Genomic DNA, 18,171 nt, shown 5'->3' on the forward strand with positions numbered 1-18,171 from the left:
TATCTTCTAGTCAGACCCTTTATGCTAAGTACTATAAAAACACACTCACCTTAGTACTAATGACCTTGTGTGACACAGGTATTATTATCTTAGAAAGTTTACAGAATGTGACCCAAGTTCCCCAGCAAAGCAGTGACTGGATTCAGACAGTTTGGCTAATTTTCAACCATGCCTAGATCCTGAACTAAGTCAGTCATACTGCTCACATAAAATGAAGACGTGAAATACACACCACACACCATATCTATTCTGAAGTTCTGCCCACATTCTCATCTAGGATCTAATATGAACATGTCCTAGAGGCTTTTATTTTGTAAGAGAAAAACAAAACAAACAAACAAAAATTCTTTTGTTTTGTAAAAGGGTAATCAAAGTTGAAATTTCATCTAAGTAATTTTATACTCTTCATTACCCACCAATGAACACAAACATATAAAGTTCTTTAGAACTGAAATTTATATTGTTCTTGTCCATAAAGGAAATCTTTTAGAACAATCTATTGAAGTATGGTCTTTACTCACAGAGGGTTCAAAAGGTATGTATGTGTGTAGAGGGGAAAGGTAACACTGTTGAGAGGCATGCTAATCTTGTGTGAACCTGGGTGAGACAAACAGGTAGTTTGCTTTGCAAGAAATCCTCAGATGAGCTTGATTAGAGTGGCTGAGGGAACCACTGTAGAGAACGCCACAATCAGTGATGGATTAAGGTGACCATGTTTGCAGCATAATGAAAATCTGCTTGTATGCCATCTTTAGTAGGGAAAATAGCTGAAAGTACTGTTGAACACTGGAAGGCAATGCATTAAGAAATACTTCAGCCTACTGGCCTTTGGGAATTACGTTCAGGAAAATGACTGGCTGGTAAAAACATGCTGGGTGGAGATAAGATACTTTGCCTTTTCTATACAAACTTAGTTGTTTTGCTTTACATGATGGAGAGTTTGGTTTAGTAAAGGTAATTTTAAAACTTCTTAATGAAAACATAGCAAGTATCTTCATACTTATTCTCATTAACTATGCAAGAAGAAACAAGAGGACTGGGTATTTCATTCCTGTAATTTTTTTAAAAAATGTTTTTCAAACACTTGTTGGCACATAAAATGACCTCAACAAGTCTATTCTTCTAAATCTACATTTTTTTGGTTCACAATCATAGGTAGAAGAAAAGCAGTAACCCAAAATATTCAAGACATATTCCATACCTCCCTTATGATTCAGTGGTTGGTGATAGGCTATACCACTTAACTACTTTAAAGACTAAGATTATAATGGTCTATCTGTAAAATAAGGTAGTTTGTATACATTTGATAAAAGATGTAATAGAAAATCGATTAAGGAGATGGAAATGAGAAGTTCAATCTCAGCCTAGCTACATGAGGACGTCCAAAAACCAAAAGCTAAACCAAATTGTATAGCTAGTTTTATGTTAACATGACACCAGGTAGATTCATCTAAAAGGAGAAAAACCTCAATTGAGGTCCAGCTGTAAGGCATTTTGTTAATTAGTGATTCATAGGGGAAGGGCCTGCACTATTGTGGGTGGTATAAGAAAACATTAAAATTGTAGGAATATTATTTCCTTATCTGTAATGAATAGCATGTAAACATTTCTAATTTTTTTATTAAAAATTGTATTTTATATGCACCACTGTTTTGCCTTGTCTCAAAAGCAAGCAAGCAAACAAACATAAAACAGGAACCACAAGGAAACATCATGTTACCAGATGCACAGAAGTTGTCAAATAGTAACTTTCTAATTTCTCTTTTGATTTATTTGTGTTTTGCCTGCATACATGCATATTCACCATGTGAGTGCATCGAGTTCAGAAGAGGGCATGGGATACTCTGGAACTGGAACCCAGGGTTTTTGGTTCATAACCACTGAGCAATTTCTCCAGCCCCAGATAACTCTAAATTCTGCTCTTTAATAAACATACTGTTGTGGTTTGAATGAAAATATACCTTCCAGAGACCCTTGGTTCCCAATAGTCCTGTCCTGGAAGACTGGGAAACCTTTAGGGAGTGGAGTTTCACTGTAGAAAATGGGTCAATGGAGCAGACTGTAAGGTTTTTTTAATTTTATGTGTTTTGTTGTAGTTCTGTTTTAAGGAAAAACAGTAGATTAAGAAAGCACTAGCAAGAACCAGGGGAGGGAACTAGTGAGCTTTGAAATTTTATAGCTTGGTCCTACTTCCTGTCTGCTTTCTGCTTCCTATTCATTTGAGGGGAGAGAAGTCCCAGATGTACCCTCTCTTCCCGGTTAGAGCCGCTCATCCTACCATGCTTTTCTGGATATAGTTAATGACATCCTTAAACTGTGACTCAAAAAAAAAAAACCTTCCGAAGTTGCTTTTGTCAAAGCAATGAGAAAACCAACACATATGAAGAAAAGAACTAAAACTTAACAACTAGAGAAGAAATGCTTCTGTATCTGTGAACCCCTAAAAGTTATAAAATAGGTTGGATTTACCTGGAGGGGGGAGTTTATAAAGATTATGCAGAGAAAATGGGATACATTTTACAGTAACCATTGGTTAATAGAACACTAGTGACTAAGGGGTCTTTTGAGATAATTTTGGGATTTATCCCCTTCCAAGAGGAAACAACTTCAGAAAGTCAGTAGGCAGTAGCAGGACCACTAAGAGACATTTCTGTCCCTTCTGTATGAGCTTATAGTTTTATGAAAAATAAATATCTGGTGGTATTTATTCACTCAACGTATACCGTTATATGATACTTGGTACCACTGAACATTGAAAATATTAAAAAATTATAGAAATGGCACTTATTCCTATTATTCTTATAATAAAAACTGTACTCAAGAGAAGTTTAAAAGAATTTAAATTATCCATGATAGTAAAATTTATAAGATACATGGAACTTTAGCTATATAGTGGGCTACATATAACAATGTGCTAGTTTTAAGCACTTACGCTAGGAAAACACATAAGGCTTCTGTAGATAAGTTAATATATGCTTCCCAGGGAAATACTTTTAGTTTAATAAGTATGACAAAAAGTCAAGAAGGGCCCAAAGCTGAGCATGAATACATTTAAGACATTGGTGATAAACATTAAGTAGGCAAAAGATTACACTGAAACTTGTCAGTAAATGTTGAAATACATGCGAGATGTTCATAAGGTTTCATTTGGAATGCTTTACAGTAAGTCAACACACTCTTCTCAATATAGAAAAATAAGATGGTCACCAACCAGAATGGCGCATGTGATGTGATATGCTGATAGATTAAGCAGTGTACAAAGAAACACACATGTATGTGGTAGAATATTATTTTAAGGTGTGACTCTTGTTTGTGCTGCATTACTTTAACTCTGAATAGCTGTGTTACTGTGCCTGTCTAAAACACCTGGTGGTTCTAACAAAGAGCTGAATGGCCAATAGTGAGGCAGAAGCAAGGATAGGTGGGGCTGGCAGGCAGAGTATAAATAGGAGAAAGAAGGAGAGAAAAGATAGAGCAGCAAGAGAGCAAGGAGAGGAAGACATCAGGGGCCAGCCACAGAGTAAAAGTGAGATATGCAGAAGAAATTAAGATAAAATCCCAAAGGGAAAAGGGAAAAGTTAGACAGGTTAATTTAAGATAAGACAAGCTGGCTAAAAGCAAGGCAACCTAAGGCCCAGCATTCATAAGTAATACTATGACACCATGTGTATTTTATTTGGGAGCTGGGCATGGGACCCTCTCAAAAAGCCAAAGGGGGGGGGGACCAAACAAACCAAAAAACATCACAGTATACATACATATCAAGGTAGTCATCGAACTTTCCAAATACCATATAATATACCCCTCTGTAACCAACATCATCATCATTTTGGTAGTGGTAAAATTATCACTCCAATTTTGAACAACTTAATACATACAACATTGTAAATACACTAAAAATTGACCACCACTTAACACTGCTTACTGACAATTATTGAAAACAAGTTATTAAAATAGAAATTATAAAGTATTGCTACTAACAAGAACAGTCTACTTCTACCTTAACACATTTAAAGAACCAGAAAGTCCCGCACATGTGGGTCACCACAGCAAGGTCTTCCCTAGATGCTGAGCACACAACAATATTTAGGAAAGCTTGATACCCTTCCCGTTCAAGTCCTAGGTCATTTTTACTATGTTGAGTCAATGTTAAAAAGCATTGCATGGAAAACAGATTCAAGTTAATGATCACAATTCACTAACTAGTGGGCAAAGGTGAGACAGAGGAAACAAAAGGACAAAGTTTCTAAAAGATTAACAAGTAACAAATAGCAATAAATAGAAAACAAGATCAGAAAAGTTCAAGAAGTAACAAAAATTGATCTTTAAGCTAACGAAATTAGGTGATGATAATTTTAAAAAATACATCCATAATTAGGTATCAACTTAAAAGAAGACTAAAGAAATATTAAATCTTTGATATTTTAAATTTTATTAGGATCATTACTTTTAAAATAAAGTGCACAAATTTTAGAAAAAGACCGACCAATGTATAATGCATCCTGCTCATACTTAAATATATCTATACAAAGAAATTCTATAAATTATATATGAATTAATACAAATGTTGGTAGTTGAAAAAACATGTACTGCTATATGTACAGTAGTGATGATACTATGTAGAATTACTATAAGACAAGTGTCGAAGCCCTATCCCAGGCCCCACCTATAGACTGCTCTGACTGCCAGGCCCAGCCCCTCCAGGCATGTAAGTGGCCAGGCCCCATCCCCAGACTACTCCAGGGGCCATAAAAAACAAAAAAACAAAAAAACCAAAAAAAAAAAAAAAAAAAAAAAAAAAAAACACAAACACACACACACACACACACACACACACACACACACACACACACACCAACAACAAAAAACTCAGGATGAGACTGCATAATCCCATCGATCCCTGAGCTTGCCCTAAGATCAGACCACTGAATTCTACCAATCACTTAGGCCACAGAATCCCACCAATCCTAGGCCACCCTGGAGCTAGCCTGCCTCCTGTGCAGACCTTTGCTGCTTCCCAGTTGAGCTGAGGCAAAGGTGCTCTGCTCTTGTGTCTTTCCCAATCATTCTCTTATGCAGTGTGACTTTGCAGCATTCCTTGGCTTCCGGCTGCCAAGACACCTTTCCCCTCAGCTGTGACACAGTTACAATGTCTTTTAAGAAATTAAGGGATAAAAGGGTGATTTATTATTATTATTTTTTATTTTTACATGTCGATCCCAGTCCCCTCTCCCTCCCTCTAACCCTCTCTCCCACCTTACATGCACTCTGACCCCCCCCCCACTCCACATGTAGGGCAATGCTATCCAGGAGGGGGTCATCTAAATCTGTCAAGTCATTTGAAGTAGAGACTAGGACTTCTCTCCTGTCTCTAGGTTAAGGTAGTATCCCCCTGGTCTTGTCCTCTCTCTCTGCATCTGGATTCTAGTTCGACTCAGTGTTTAGTTATGAGTGTTTGATTCTGTTTCCAACAGGTACTAGATGAGGGCTCCATGATGGTGAATAAGTTAGCTGTTGATCTCATTATCAAGGAAGGGCATTTATGGTAGCCTTTCCATGGCTGCTCATATTGTTAGTTGGAGTTAGTCTTGTAGGACTCTAGACCTTTCTTTAGGTTCGGTTTTCTCTTCAAACCAATAATGGCTCCCTCTTTTATGTTCTCTCTCTCTCTTTTCTGTCTTCTATTCCTACCCTAACTCAATCTCCCTAGTCGCACGTGCTTTCCTCTTTTCCCCTTCTCTTTCTCCTACTTCTCTCTCCATTCACTGCCCCCCCCACTTCCCCTGAGCTCTGGGGGACTTGTCCCTTCCCCCTTTTGTGAGGGACCATATATGAATCTCTTAGAATACACCTTGTATCCTAGTTCCTCTGGTGGTGTGAATTATAGGCTGGTGATCCTTTGCTCTAGGTCTAAAATCCATATATGAGTGAGTACATACTATGTTCCTCTTTTTGTGACTGGGTTACCTCATTCAGGATGGTTTCTTCAAGTTCCATCCATTTGCCTAAGAATTTCAAGATTCCATTATTTTTTTTCCTACAGCGTAGTATTCCATTGTGTAGATGTGCCACATCTTCATTATCCATTCTTCAATTGAGGGGCATCTAGATTGCTTCCAGGTTCTTGCTATTACAAATAGTGCTGCTATGAACATAGTTGAACAACATGCCTTTGTTGCATGGATGTGGATCATTTGGGTATATGCCTAAGAGGGGGATTGCTGGGTCCTGTGGTAAACTAATTCCCATTTTCCTGAGGAACTGCCATACTGTTTTCCAAAATGGCTGTATGAGTTTGCACTCCCACCAGCAGTGGAGGAGTGTTCCCCTTTCTCCACATTCTCTCTTTCCAGCATAAGTTGTCAACGGTATTTCCAATTTTAGCCATTCTGGCAAGAGTAAGATGGTATCTCAAAGTTGTTTTTATGTGCATTTCCCTGATAGCTAAGGATATTGAGCACTTTAATTGTCTTTCAGCCTTTTTGATTTCCTCTATTGAGAATTCTTTCTTCAATTCTGTACCCCATTTTTTTTTAATAGGGTTGTTTGGTGTTTTGTTGACTAGTTTCTTGAGTTCTTTGTGTATTTTGGAGAACAACCCTTTGTTGGATGTAGGATTGGTAAAAATCTTTTCCCAGTCTGTGGGCTGCCATTTGGTCTTGTCAACTGTGTTCTTTGCCTTACAGAAGCTTCTAAGTTTGAGGAGGTCCCATTTATTTATTGTTGATCTCAGTAAAAGGGTGATTTTTATCTATGCTTCTAAGATGCTTTCTATATTAGCAATATATAATATTTACAAACAAAAATCACAAAATGTATGTAATCAGGATTCTTGAACACAGATTCAACAGAAATGAGACATTTTAAAGACAAGGTTTTAAAATGGAGTGTAACAAATGCATCCATTAACAGTTACCAATTTAATAAACAAAGTAAAGATAATATATTGATAAGTTGTATAAGTCATGTAAGTTTTACAAACTGGCTATTATAAAAGTTCAGGAAAAAAACCCAAAAAACAAACAAACAAAAAACCCCAACCCAAATTATTATTTTCAGTATGGCAGTAGGTAGCTGACAGTTACCTTTAGGAAATATTAACATTACTGATCTTGATTACACTATACTTCAAAAGGTTGGCAAGCTGTGTGGGTTTTTCTTCTTTTGTTGTTGTCCCCTAACACAATGAAATCACTTTACTTATAAAGGAACAAAGGGGTAAAAAAGCTAAGACAAAGCAGACACTGACTACCACATATTATCAACACACACATTTTTGAGCACACAATATTGAAAGGAAACCAGGTTTTACCTCTACACAGGCTTTCATCCCTGAGGCTGCAGCATAGTGAAGGGGTGTGTTTTTTTTGTTATCAACAGCATCAATAGCTGCTCTCTCGTATTCACCCTGGTCAAGTTTTGCCCCTTTCCATCTTAAGATCATCTGCAGACAATCTGCCCTTCTGAAATCATCTTCCACAGGGCGTGCTAAGCGAGGATGAAGGGTTCCTTCAGATATCATGATTTGAGGTCCCATACACAACAAATGCATAGATGTTTCATTGTGCACATTCCGTTTATTTGGGTTTCCATCTCTACCAAAAAGAAAAGTCCTAAAATGGAAAGGAAGGGTAAAAACAACTTTTTCCTACCTAAAAATACAGCAACGATAACAATTTTAAAGGTAAGGTCTACTTCAAAGATAAAAATCCAATTTCTATCAAAGCGTCTGAATGACTAATTCATTCAATTAAGAAAACTGGGAGCCATTGCCTCTGCAGAGGTATTACAGGCACTTGTTGCCATACCAAGGACCTGTACCTTCATGCTTACATAAGAAGCACTTTACACACTGGGGGTCATTTGGTTTTGGAGACATGGTCTTACTATGTAGCCCAGGTAAAATTAGAACTTGAGGGAATCCTCCTGCCTCCGTGACAGTGCATGACAGACACGAATCCTCAGAGGTTTTAAATAAATATTGAGGCTATGGTGGCTTGAATGAGGAATGTCCCTACAGGCCCAGGTGGTTGAATACTTGGCCCATGTTTGGTTGGCGGCACTGTTTGGGGAGGTTCGGGACCCCTCAGAAGGCAGACCTTGTTGGGGGAAGGAGTGGAGGCAGTACAGCCTGACTCTACTTCCAATTCTCTGTGCTGTCAGGGATGGCTGAAGATATGAGCTCCCAGCTTCCTGCTTCCTGCTTTGGCTGCCCGATACCATGCCTTCCCTGGCTTTCTCGACTCTTCTAGAACCTTCAACCAAAATAAACTCTTTCTTCCTCAAAAAAACAAAACAAAACAAAACAAAACAAAACAAAACAAAAAAAAAACCCCTAAATACTGTGAGCCATAGAAACAGCTTAGCAGGTGAAGTGCTTGTCACATAAGTCTGATAATCTGAGTTTCAGGCACAGAACTCATGTTAGGACAGAGCTGACTCTTCAAAGCTGATCTCCACCATGAGCTGTAGCACATGTATGAATATACTCATGTGCATGAATAATACACATAAACAAGAAAAATAATCTTTAGTGCCTATAAAGACATTAGAAAAGAAAGGAAGGGGGAAAGGAAGAGAAAACAAAAAAGAAAGGAAAAAAGAGGGAAGGAGTAGAAAATGTTACAACGCAAAAGAGTACTTTAAAAAAGTTAATAGAAATAAAAAATCAGAAATAAAGGAAAAGCTCTGATATGACACTATGAGTTAAGGAACTTCAAAGATGCTGTTGAATTTATCCTTTTGTTGGCCATCTACTTCTGGGCATGCAGCCTACTCTGAAGAATAGTGTGTTTCCCTGGTGAGACGCACTTGAAGGAAACCAAACTCCCATTTGCAAATGTTATCATTATAGACTGCTTCTGGATTAGGGATGGGGACTTTTGTCCACTCCTCCTTTAGCTTCTAGAACCCCAAGATGAGTTTTTCAAAGGACTCAATCTGTCATAATTTATTTTGGTTCGAGTACAGTATATGAACAAAATCTAGATTTTATATAGTTTAGAAAATGGAAAAGCAATTTTAAATTGCATTCTCAAATAACAATATTCTTATTTGATACTGCACCAAAAATCTACCAACTGAAATAGGCTAGTTTAAAACTGTATGAATTTTTTGTAGTGTTAAAAATCTTATGGTCTAAGCTACATTTTAAAATTTTGAATCATAGACTAACATGAAATATATTGATCCATTGAGTTACAGAGACACTCTGTTATCATTTTCATTTTATAACAAATTACATAGGTTTTTAATCACTACCAATTTTATTAGAAAGTAAAAACTTGGAAGTTGTCAAATTGAATACAAAATTTTAGCACTCACTTGAAAGATCAAAATTTATCCTAAGCATCAAAGACTAGCAGTTGTTTTACTTGAAAGATGTAATTAGTTTTTGAGGAAATGTCAGCGTAGGGCCTCAGCTCTCATTCACCATTGAAGAAGAGTGCTGTTTTGCAGTGGACACCATTTAATGAAGAAACTGTAACTGGCCAAAATGCTGAAAATAAGTGACAATAGAATGTTCAACCTTAACTGTGGTATGGATCATCCCCACTAAGATTCAGGGAACATTGCAGAAGATGGGGTAGAAAAGAATGTAAGAGCCAGAAAACAGGGAGATGTGCAGCAAAAGATGTTTCCTGACATAACAGCAACTTCTGTACTCACTCTGTGACTCACTAAAGCTGTAGTGATATGCACATGACTTAACAAGACTGGGTCATTAAGTATTTTATCATGCGTAGGGGAAGAACCCATGATGAGGCCCCTTCTCCCACAGGGTTTGTTGGCAGTTAGTCATCCAAAGGCACTATTGCAAAGTGGTATACACTCTTAAGGGGTGAGTGTGAACAATGACCAAACAGGTCACTTTATCTATTCTATAATTTAGGCAACTTTTATATTATTTAAAACTCTATAACAGCATTTCCCAAAAGGTTTTTTTTTCCTTGACTAGTTGATTGACAGATCCATTTGGATTGATTCTTAGGTGAGGGGACACTTGTGTCACTTTTTTTCCTTTTTAAACAAAAAGCCTCCAGCTGTCTAATAATTTTAAATTTTATGTTCAGACAGTTACCTATTAATGACCTTCCAGGAAGTTCAGGATGTCATACCTATAACCCAGATCTAAGAACAGACTCAGACCTCAGTTCTGGTAATCAGAGTTCTGAAGTTTCAGTTCTGATAATGAGGAAGTGCTCATTAATAGTGTACTGTTGCCAGTCTTCATTTTCACTTCTAATGCTAAATGTCTTTGAAATATTCCTAATCATGTTAACCACTTTCACCCTTTGGAGAATACTCTGCTCTGCAATGGTCCCTTTGGCTACTGTCCACTCTCACCTTGAGATTATTCATCCTTCCTCTGTAATCTATTTTCCACATTACAGTTTGCAGAGAAAAACTTTCAAAGTAACAACTATGTGTGAACTACCTTCACTATTAGAACTTTTGGTCTGATTTAGAAATAATTAAGAAGATCATACTAAATCACAATCATACCAAATTATTTGGGTACTCTGAGTTTTAGAAAACTTAACTCAGAAGAAAAGTATCATAAAACAAGGATCACAAATATTTTCCTTTCCACTGATTACTTGTAATGGGCTTAAAGTAATACTTACCCTAATATTCTATTCATTCCATGTCTAGCAGCATAGTGTAATGGAGTGTTGTGTTGATACGGCTCTCCATAGGATGTATTTGGATCAAGGGATTCTTTTAGCTGAGGATTATTTTCATATATTTGGCAAGCCAGGTTTTCATCACCATTGATGAGTGCTTTGCGGAACTTGGTGGTTGTATTTCCCATGTTTTATTTTGGTAGGCAATGGCACTCTCTTCCTTCAGCCACTTCTTGAATACTTCTACAACATTTTTCACATTCTAATGAAGGAGAAGTTATCAAATTAGACTGTAACACAGTAACTACAAAGCAGTATCCAAAAGAGACAACTACAAATATTAATAACATCTGGGAAGCAGATGAAGGGAATAAACAATATTACATGTTGCCAAGTTTGACACATTTTTTAACATTAACTTCTTTTTATAATTTAACATTTTCCCATAAAAAGACTATAAGGCTGTAGAGCTGCACTTTATATTAAAAAGTTGTCTACATACATAACCTCGTCTCTTCACTTGAGCAGGAACCAGATGAACTGAGTTTTATGGCTGAATATACTTATATTTCAATGAGGGCTAACCTTGGCTGTTAACCTAATGACATCAAGAATCAACTAAAACCCAAGCGCTGGGCACACCTGTGGGGAATTTTCTTGACTGAATCATTTGAGGTAAGCAGACCCACCCTAACATAAAAGCACATGAAAGAAGGAAGCTTTTGGTTTTTGCCTTCTTATCTTCCCTCTTGCAGGCAAGTGCATCTTTCTGCTGTTGAGGTATTCATCTGCTGGGTTTAGAACCTATTTAATCAGAATTCTATAAAAGACCACCAGCTCTCCAGGAATACTCCACAACTCTAGCACCAGATTGGAACTACTCACTGACCAGGCTCACTGACTGAATAACTAATGGATACTTGACCTTCTGGTCACAAGATAAGCTACTGTTGGGCTACTAGGATCACAGCCTGTAAGCCACTCTAGTAACACCCCCCTCCCACCACCACAAACATGAACTCGTGCGCGCGCGCGCACACACGCGCACACACACACACACACACACACACACACACACACACACTATTCTGTCAGCCCTGTTCCTTTAGAAAACCCCAAGTAAAACACAGCCCCATTAGTTATATGTAGGTATTACTTAGTCAATTTGTGGGTTATTAAAAAGAACAAAAAGTTTTAGTCATTTAAGAACTTCAGTTCAGGGGGCTGGAGAGATGCCTCAGTAGATAAGAACACTAGCTGGTCTTCCAGAGGTCCTGAGTTCGATTCCCAGCAACCACATGGTGACTCACAACCATCTGTAGTAAGATCTGGTGCCCCCTTCTGACCTGCAGGGATATATGCAGAAAGAACACTGGAATACTAATAAATACATCTTAAAAAAAAAAAAAAAAAAAAAAAAAAAAACCAAAAAAGCTACATTCCAAGAAAAGTGAAACTGCTAAGTACTTACCAGAAAAAGACTTAAAATGTAAATACATATATAAATATACAATTTATTGATATTTAGATAATCACAGCAAACTAATAAAACTGATCAGACAGAGGACATGGAGATGATTATCCTCATTTAAAGTCATTGAAATTTCCTCTATAAAGAATCCAAAGCAAGGCTGAAAACGTTAAATGTTTGTGCATACTACATGTGGGAAGAAGTCATGATGACCATCAAATGGGCAATGTGAGGTGAGGGAGGGGAAAGCAAAAACAATGAAAAATAGATTTGAAATGTGAAATGTCATATTTGCTAACACTACTATTAAGCAAGTTATTTACCCCCTGAAATTACCAGGTTCCATCTGTACAATAAGGAAAATGACTATTTCTCAGACACAGGTATAAAGATCATAAGAGAAAGTTATGTAAAGTATCTACCACAGACCTTGTTTAAAGGGTTCAATGCCAGAACGTTCTATTATACTAAATTTTATTCAATTACTGTTGCTGTGACTGTCCCCAAAAGACCCATTTGCTAGGTCATTAGACTGTGAAACTATTAGGAATGAATTATGAGATTGAGAAACATTGAGACCTCATCCCCTCCTTCACTCTCTTTTGGCTTCCCTGTGACCCAGAGTTAAACAGAATTCCTCTACTACATGCTCCCATCAGAACGTACTGTGCTACTACAGGTCCTGATGCTTTGGGCCCTGAAACCTCTGAAACTGGTGAAAAGTAAGCCCTTCCCCCATATTCTCAGATATTTCATCACGGTAGCAGAGTTATGACAAATATTAGCAACAAAGAGGTCAACATAAATAAAAAGGAATAAAAAAGAGTCCTACGGAAGAGCTGGTAAGCATGCATCACGTGTAGACTGTAGCACTGAATAACAGGTGATAAAACTGAAAACAAGTTGGCACAGATAAGGAACTTATAGTTTAATCTAAATAGACTGATAATTAAAAGCTTTTGTACAGGGCAGGGATATAATTACTTTATGACTTGGAGAATGTGTAATACTGCAGAAGGCAGAAATGTAAATGCAAAGGATGTGGACCTTACCCCTTTATTCAATGATAGGTTGGACACCCAGCATAGCTTTAAAAATCACTCGAAAAATAATATTCATGCTGTACAATTAATTTTTTTTACAAGGCAGTAACAATTTCAAAAATAATACAACTTAAATGATGGAAAAACCTTTACGTTTCTTATAAAATAGTGGTTCTCAAATGTGGCTATACATCCTAGTAGATTAGAGAAACTTCATAGAATCCCATTGGATAGATTAAATTCCAGAGTGTCTGGGGCTGTACCTAGGCAATAAGGATCCTTCAGTAAATTTAAATATGCAGACATAACTGTTTTAAAAGCTCCTTCCAACTAACTGACTATCAGGGTAAGATATCACCAAGCCTATTTTAGAGACAGAAATTATGTGCTTACTATAGAAGTATATCTTCTGGTTCATCATTATCCTCAGTAAGGCCACACATTAGTTGTTTACTGATGTTCCTGTTACTGGTTTTTAAAGTTTTAAAACCATAAATTGATTCACAGTAATTTTTGAATATGAATATTGACTTCCCTCATACAAAACCAAAGTTCAGGGTCTAAGAACATACGTAGGTCAGCACTTAGTGTGCCTGTCAGTTTTGCTCTAGTCACAGGTTTGATTCCCAACCCCACAAACCCTTGGGAGGTGGAGACAGGAGACTGGAATTCAAGGCATACCAGGCAGCATAGTAAGGTTGAGCATGAGACTTTTACTTTAAAAACAGAACCACAAAGAAAATACAGTCTAGTTACCTGAATATTATCACTGTTAAATAACTACTTAATATATGTCTATATATGTGTATGCATATAAATATTAATTCATTATTTGATCATACTGCTTACAAAAATAGTTGCTCAAATTTCAACCTCACATACGTATCTTTATGTTCTCATCTCAAGTTGAAGAAGCAAATTCTCTCCCCCACATTCTATACCTTCTCACATATATTATAAATTTTTCTGGTATTTTTCAGGGACAGTCTAGATTTTATCTTGCTCTTTTGTTTAACAGAGTACAGAGTAGCATACTCATTCTCAGTAGAAGAATCTGGTTTGTTGTGTATTGTCTAAGAATTTGACAACTTATTGTTTTTGTTACTGTGTTCTGAGATAGCATCTCACTAAGAAACCTATGCTGGTCTTGAACTACTGATTGTCCTGACTCGGCTCCATCTCCAGAGTGCTGAAAGTACAAATGTGTGTCACTATGCCTGGCTTACATTATTCTTAATAAGACCTCCATTCGGCTTACTGTACAGTTTTATTTCTACAAATATAAAATATATCATGTAGATTGTGGAGTATGAAAACTTTCAGTTGTTTTGTTCTTGCTCCCTGATAAAATGCTGCATAATTATATATTTCTTTGACTTATATAAAAACATTACTTTAACAAATGAGCTACAAGAATAATAATTTATATTAAGGATATATATATATATATATATATATATATATATATATATATATGGATTGTGGGGTATACCCCACACACACATATACATACCCTAACAAAGCAATGGTATCATACTTTAAATAGTTACAAGATAACTTTAAAAAAAAATCAATAATACTCTAAATGTGCATTAAATATTACTGTTACTCATGCTGAAAGGCATAACAGCATCAAAAAGCTTTTCTGTGGCTTTGTTATTTTCAGGACTGTTTCATTTTTAAAATCTGATCAATAAGCCTAAAAGTTTGCAGAAGCACATCATTTAAAAGTATTAGTTCATGCCATTCAGAGTATCCTCAGAAGTCTTGATGGGAACTTTGTCAGATGGGCCCTGGTTCTTTTTTACAGTCAAAAGCTGCCATTACCTGGAGCAAACATTCACTGTTTGAATTAAAACCTTTAAGTAAGATTTTCTATGTAACATGTCATATTACAGAAATGTATAAACTGGATTTAAAGTACATTTCTTTTGATGGTGCTATTATAAATGGTACTTTAAAGGAAAACAAATGCTCAGTGGCTAGGGAAATGGCTCAGTTGGTAACATGCCTGTTGAGCAAGGATTCCCTAGAATACATGTAAATGGCTGTGCATACACAACCCTCACATTCTGGGAGGCAGAGCAGATTCCTGGAGTACACTGGCTAGCAGCCTTGTTGAAAACTAGAGTGGAGAGCAGTCAAGACAGACATCCAGCATCAAACTCCCGCTTGGGCACACATCTGCCACATGTGCACCAGAGTGCTTACATACACAGACTTACATCAACACCCCACACTCACTTTTAGCACATAGAGATACAATTCAATTTACACACTGTCCTTGTATCCTGTGATCCTGCTAAATTCACTTCTTAGTCCTACAAGTTTGAAAAACCTAGATTACTTATAGTTTTACTCCTTTTATTTCTTTCTGTACCAACAACACAGTTTTCTTTTTGTTTGTTTGTTTGGTTGGTTAGTGGGCAGATGATTAAGGAGAAAGATGTTAGCACATATTCAAATATTTTCCCTAATATATCTAAAAATATTAAGTGAATAAAGTAAACTTACAATGGAGACTTATGGGAGATAAGACCTTAACCATTTGTCCACGCTAACAACTCCTGTAACATAACATGATATGATTTGAATTAATACACCAAAAAGATAATATTTTCATTAAAAGATGCTTAATATCCAACTGAATGAGAAAACAGAAACAATTGAGACATTCTACAATATAAATGGTGAAAAAGTCTTTAAAAGTGTTAACATCATTGAGGTGAGAAAACTATTTACAGATTAGTGGAGACTAAGGGTATATGGGAACTGAATGCCATGCCCTAGACTGTAAAATGGAAAAGCAAGGCAAAAATGAAAAACTGGTAAATATAAAGAAAATATATATAGATGTTAGTCCATATTCTGGGGATTGGTTTCAGTCCCAGATGTTGGGGTCCACTATGTAAAATGGTAGGTTACTTGAATATACCTTCTCAACTCTTCCTTGAAGCCAGATGTACTTTAGTTAAGTCATATACACATTGATTGATTGATGCTATATGGTATAGTGAATTAAAAGTAGTTTTATTGATCAGTATTTATTCCTAGTATACGAATGGATTTTAGAAGCCCATTCCACATAGAGTGATACTTCCTCAGCCTAGACACATGGGGGAAGGCCTAGGTCCTGCTCCAAATGATATGACAGACTTTGAAGTTCTCCTATGGAAGGCCCCACTCTCCCTGGGGAGCAGAAAGGGGATGGGCTGGGCGTTGGTAAGGGGGGGAACAGAGGAAGACAGGAGGGTGTAGAACTGGAATTGACATGTAAAACAAGTTTGTTTCAAATTTAAATTAAAAAAAAAAAAAACAAAGAATAGAACTAGTTTGTAGTTGAATGATCCACATCCATGCAACAAAGACATCTGTTCAACTATGTTCATAGCAGCACTATTTGTAATAGCAAGAACCTGGAAGCAACCTAGATGCCCCTCAATTGAAGAATGGTTAATGAAGATGTGGCACATCTACACAATGGAATACTACTCTGCAGAAAAAAAAATAATAGTTTCTTGAAATTCGCAGGCAAGTGGATGGCACTTGAAGAAACCATCCTGAATGAGGTAACCCAGTCACAAAAAGAGGAACATAGTATGTACTCACTCATATATGGATTTTAGACCTAGAGCAAAGGATCACCAGCCTATAATTCACACCACCAGAGGAACTAGGATACAAGGTTTATTCTAAGAGATTCATATATGGTCCCTCACAGAAGTGGGAAGGGACAAGTCCCCCAGAGCACAGGGGAAGTGGGGGGGGGCAGTGAATGGAGAGAGAAGTAGGAGAAAATGAGGAGGAAGAAAGGAAAACATGTGCGACCAGGAAGATTGAGCCTGGTTAGGAATAGAAGACAGGGAGAGAGAGAGAGAGAGAGAGAGAGAGAGAGAGAGAGAGAGAGAGAGAGAGAGAGAGAGAGAGAACATAAAAGAGGGAGCCAATATTGGTTTGAAGATAAAATTGAACACAAAGAAAGGTCTAGAGAACTACAAGACTGCTGCCAACTAACAATTTGAGCATCCATGGAAAGGCTACCATAAATGCCCTTTCCGGATAGTGAGATCAACAACTAACTTATCCACCATCATGGAGCCCTCAACTCTAAGGGACCTCAGATAGTCTAAGGGACCTCAGATAGTGGAACCAGGATGTATCCTTGGTGCATAAAAAGACCTTGCGAACATATTCCCCATGGAGGGATAACTGCCTTAACCTAGAGACAGGAGAGAAGCCCTAGTCCCTACTTCAAATGATCTGACAGATCTACATAACTCCACCTGGATGGCATTGCCCTACACATGGAATTGGGGTGGGGGGATGGGAGAGGAGGGTGGTTAGGGTACATGTGAGAGGGCAGAAAGGGTAAAAGGGAGGGAGGGAGAGGGAACTGGGATTGACATGTAAAATAATAAATTAAATAAAAAAAGAAAATAGTTAATAAAAACTACATAGAAAATAAAAAAAAAAAACCCTTGGTTTTCACATCTAGAAAAATTTTAGAATGCCATTTTAAAATTAAACCTGACAAAGTATGTAAAGTTTGATATTTTATAAAAATAATCAATACAAAATAATCTCTCTCCATGTACATGCTATTTCTCTATTTGGAAATATATTAATAGCATAAAATTTATCAATATTAAAGAAGTAAAATGAAATACAGTTAAATCATAAAACTTTTTAATATTCATGTCTCATTTTATATGACTAATTTCTATAGCAGATATCTTTTTAAATTTGTTATTCTAGACAGGATTTCTCTATGTAGCTTTGGAGTCTATCCTGGAACTCGCTCTGTAGACGAGGCTGGCATCAAACTCAGAGATCTGCCTGCCTCTGCCTCCTGAGTGCTTGGATTAAAGGTGTGCGCCACCACCACCTGACAACCATAGACATCTTTAAAATATTGAAAATACTTGAGAGATGGCTCAGTGGTTAAGAGCACTTGCTGCTCTTCCAGAGGATCTGAATTAGTTACTTATAACTCTAGCAACAAAGGATCCCTCTTCTAGTCTTCTCGAGC

At 37.0% G+C, this 18,171-nt stretch overlaps 1 protein-coding gene across 3 annotated transcripts in view; it reads right to left on the reverse strand.

Annotated features, from left to right (window-relative positions):
- Ankib1 (ankyrin repeat and IBR domain containing 1) overlaps positions 1 to 18,171 on the reverse strand; it is a 101,198-nt gene that overhangs the window by 63,172 nt on the left and 19,855 nt on the right. For all 3 annotated transcript variants that reach the window (XM_051177201.1, XM_051177198.1, XM_051177200.1), the window contains exons 2-3: positions 10,629 to 10,890; positions 7,313 to 7,613 (exon numbers count right to left, since the gene is read on the reverse strand). In XM_051177201.1, coding sequence (XP_051033158.1) covers positions 7,313 to 7,613; positions 10,629 to 10,816 — 489 coding nt within the window. In that variant the 5' untranslated portion in view covers positions 10,817 to 10,890. The remainder of the gene's footprint in view (positions 1 to 7,312; positions 7,614 to 10,628; positions 10,891 to 18,171) is intronic.

This window comes from Phodopus roborovskii, unplaced genomic scaffold (genome assembly GCF_943737965.1).
Source record: "Phodopus roborovskii unplaced genomic scaffold, PHOROB, whole genome shotgun sequence".
Taxonomy (NCBI): domain Eukaryota; kingdom Metazoa; phylum Chordata; class Mammalia; order Rodentia; family Cricetidae; genus Phodopus; species Phodopus roborovskii.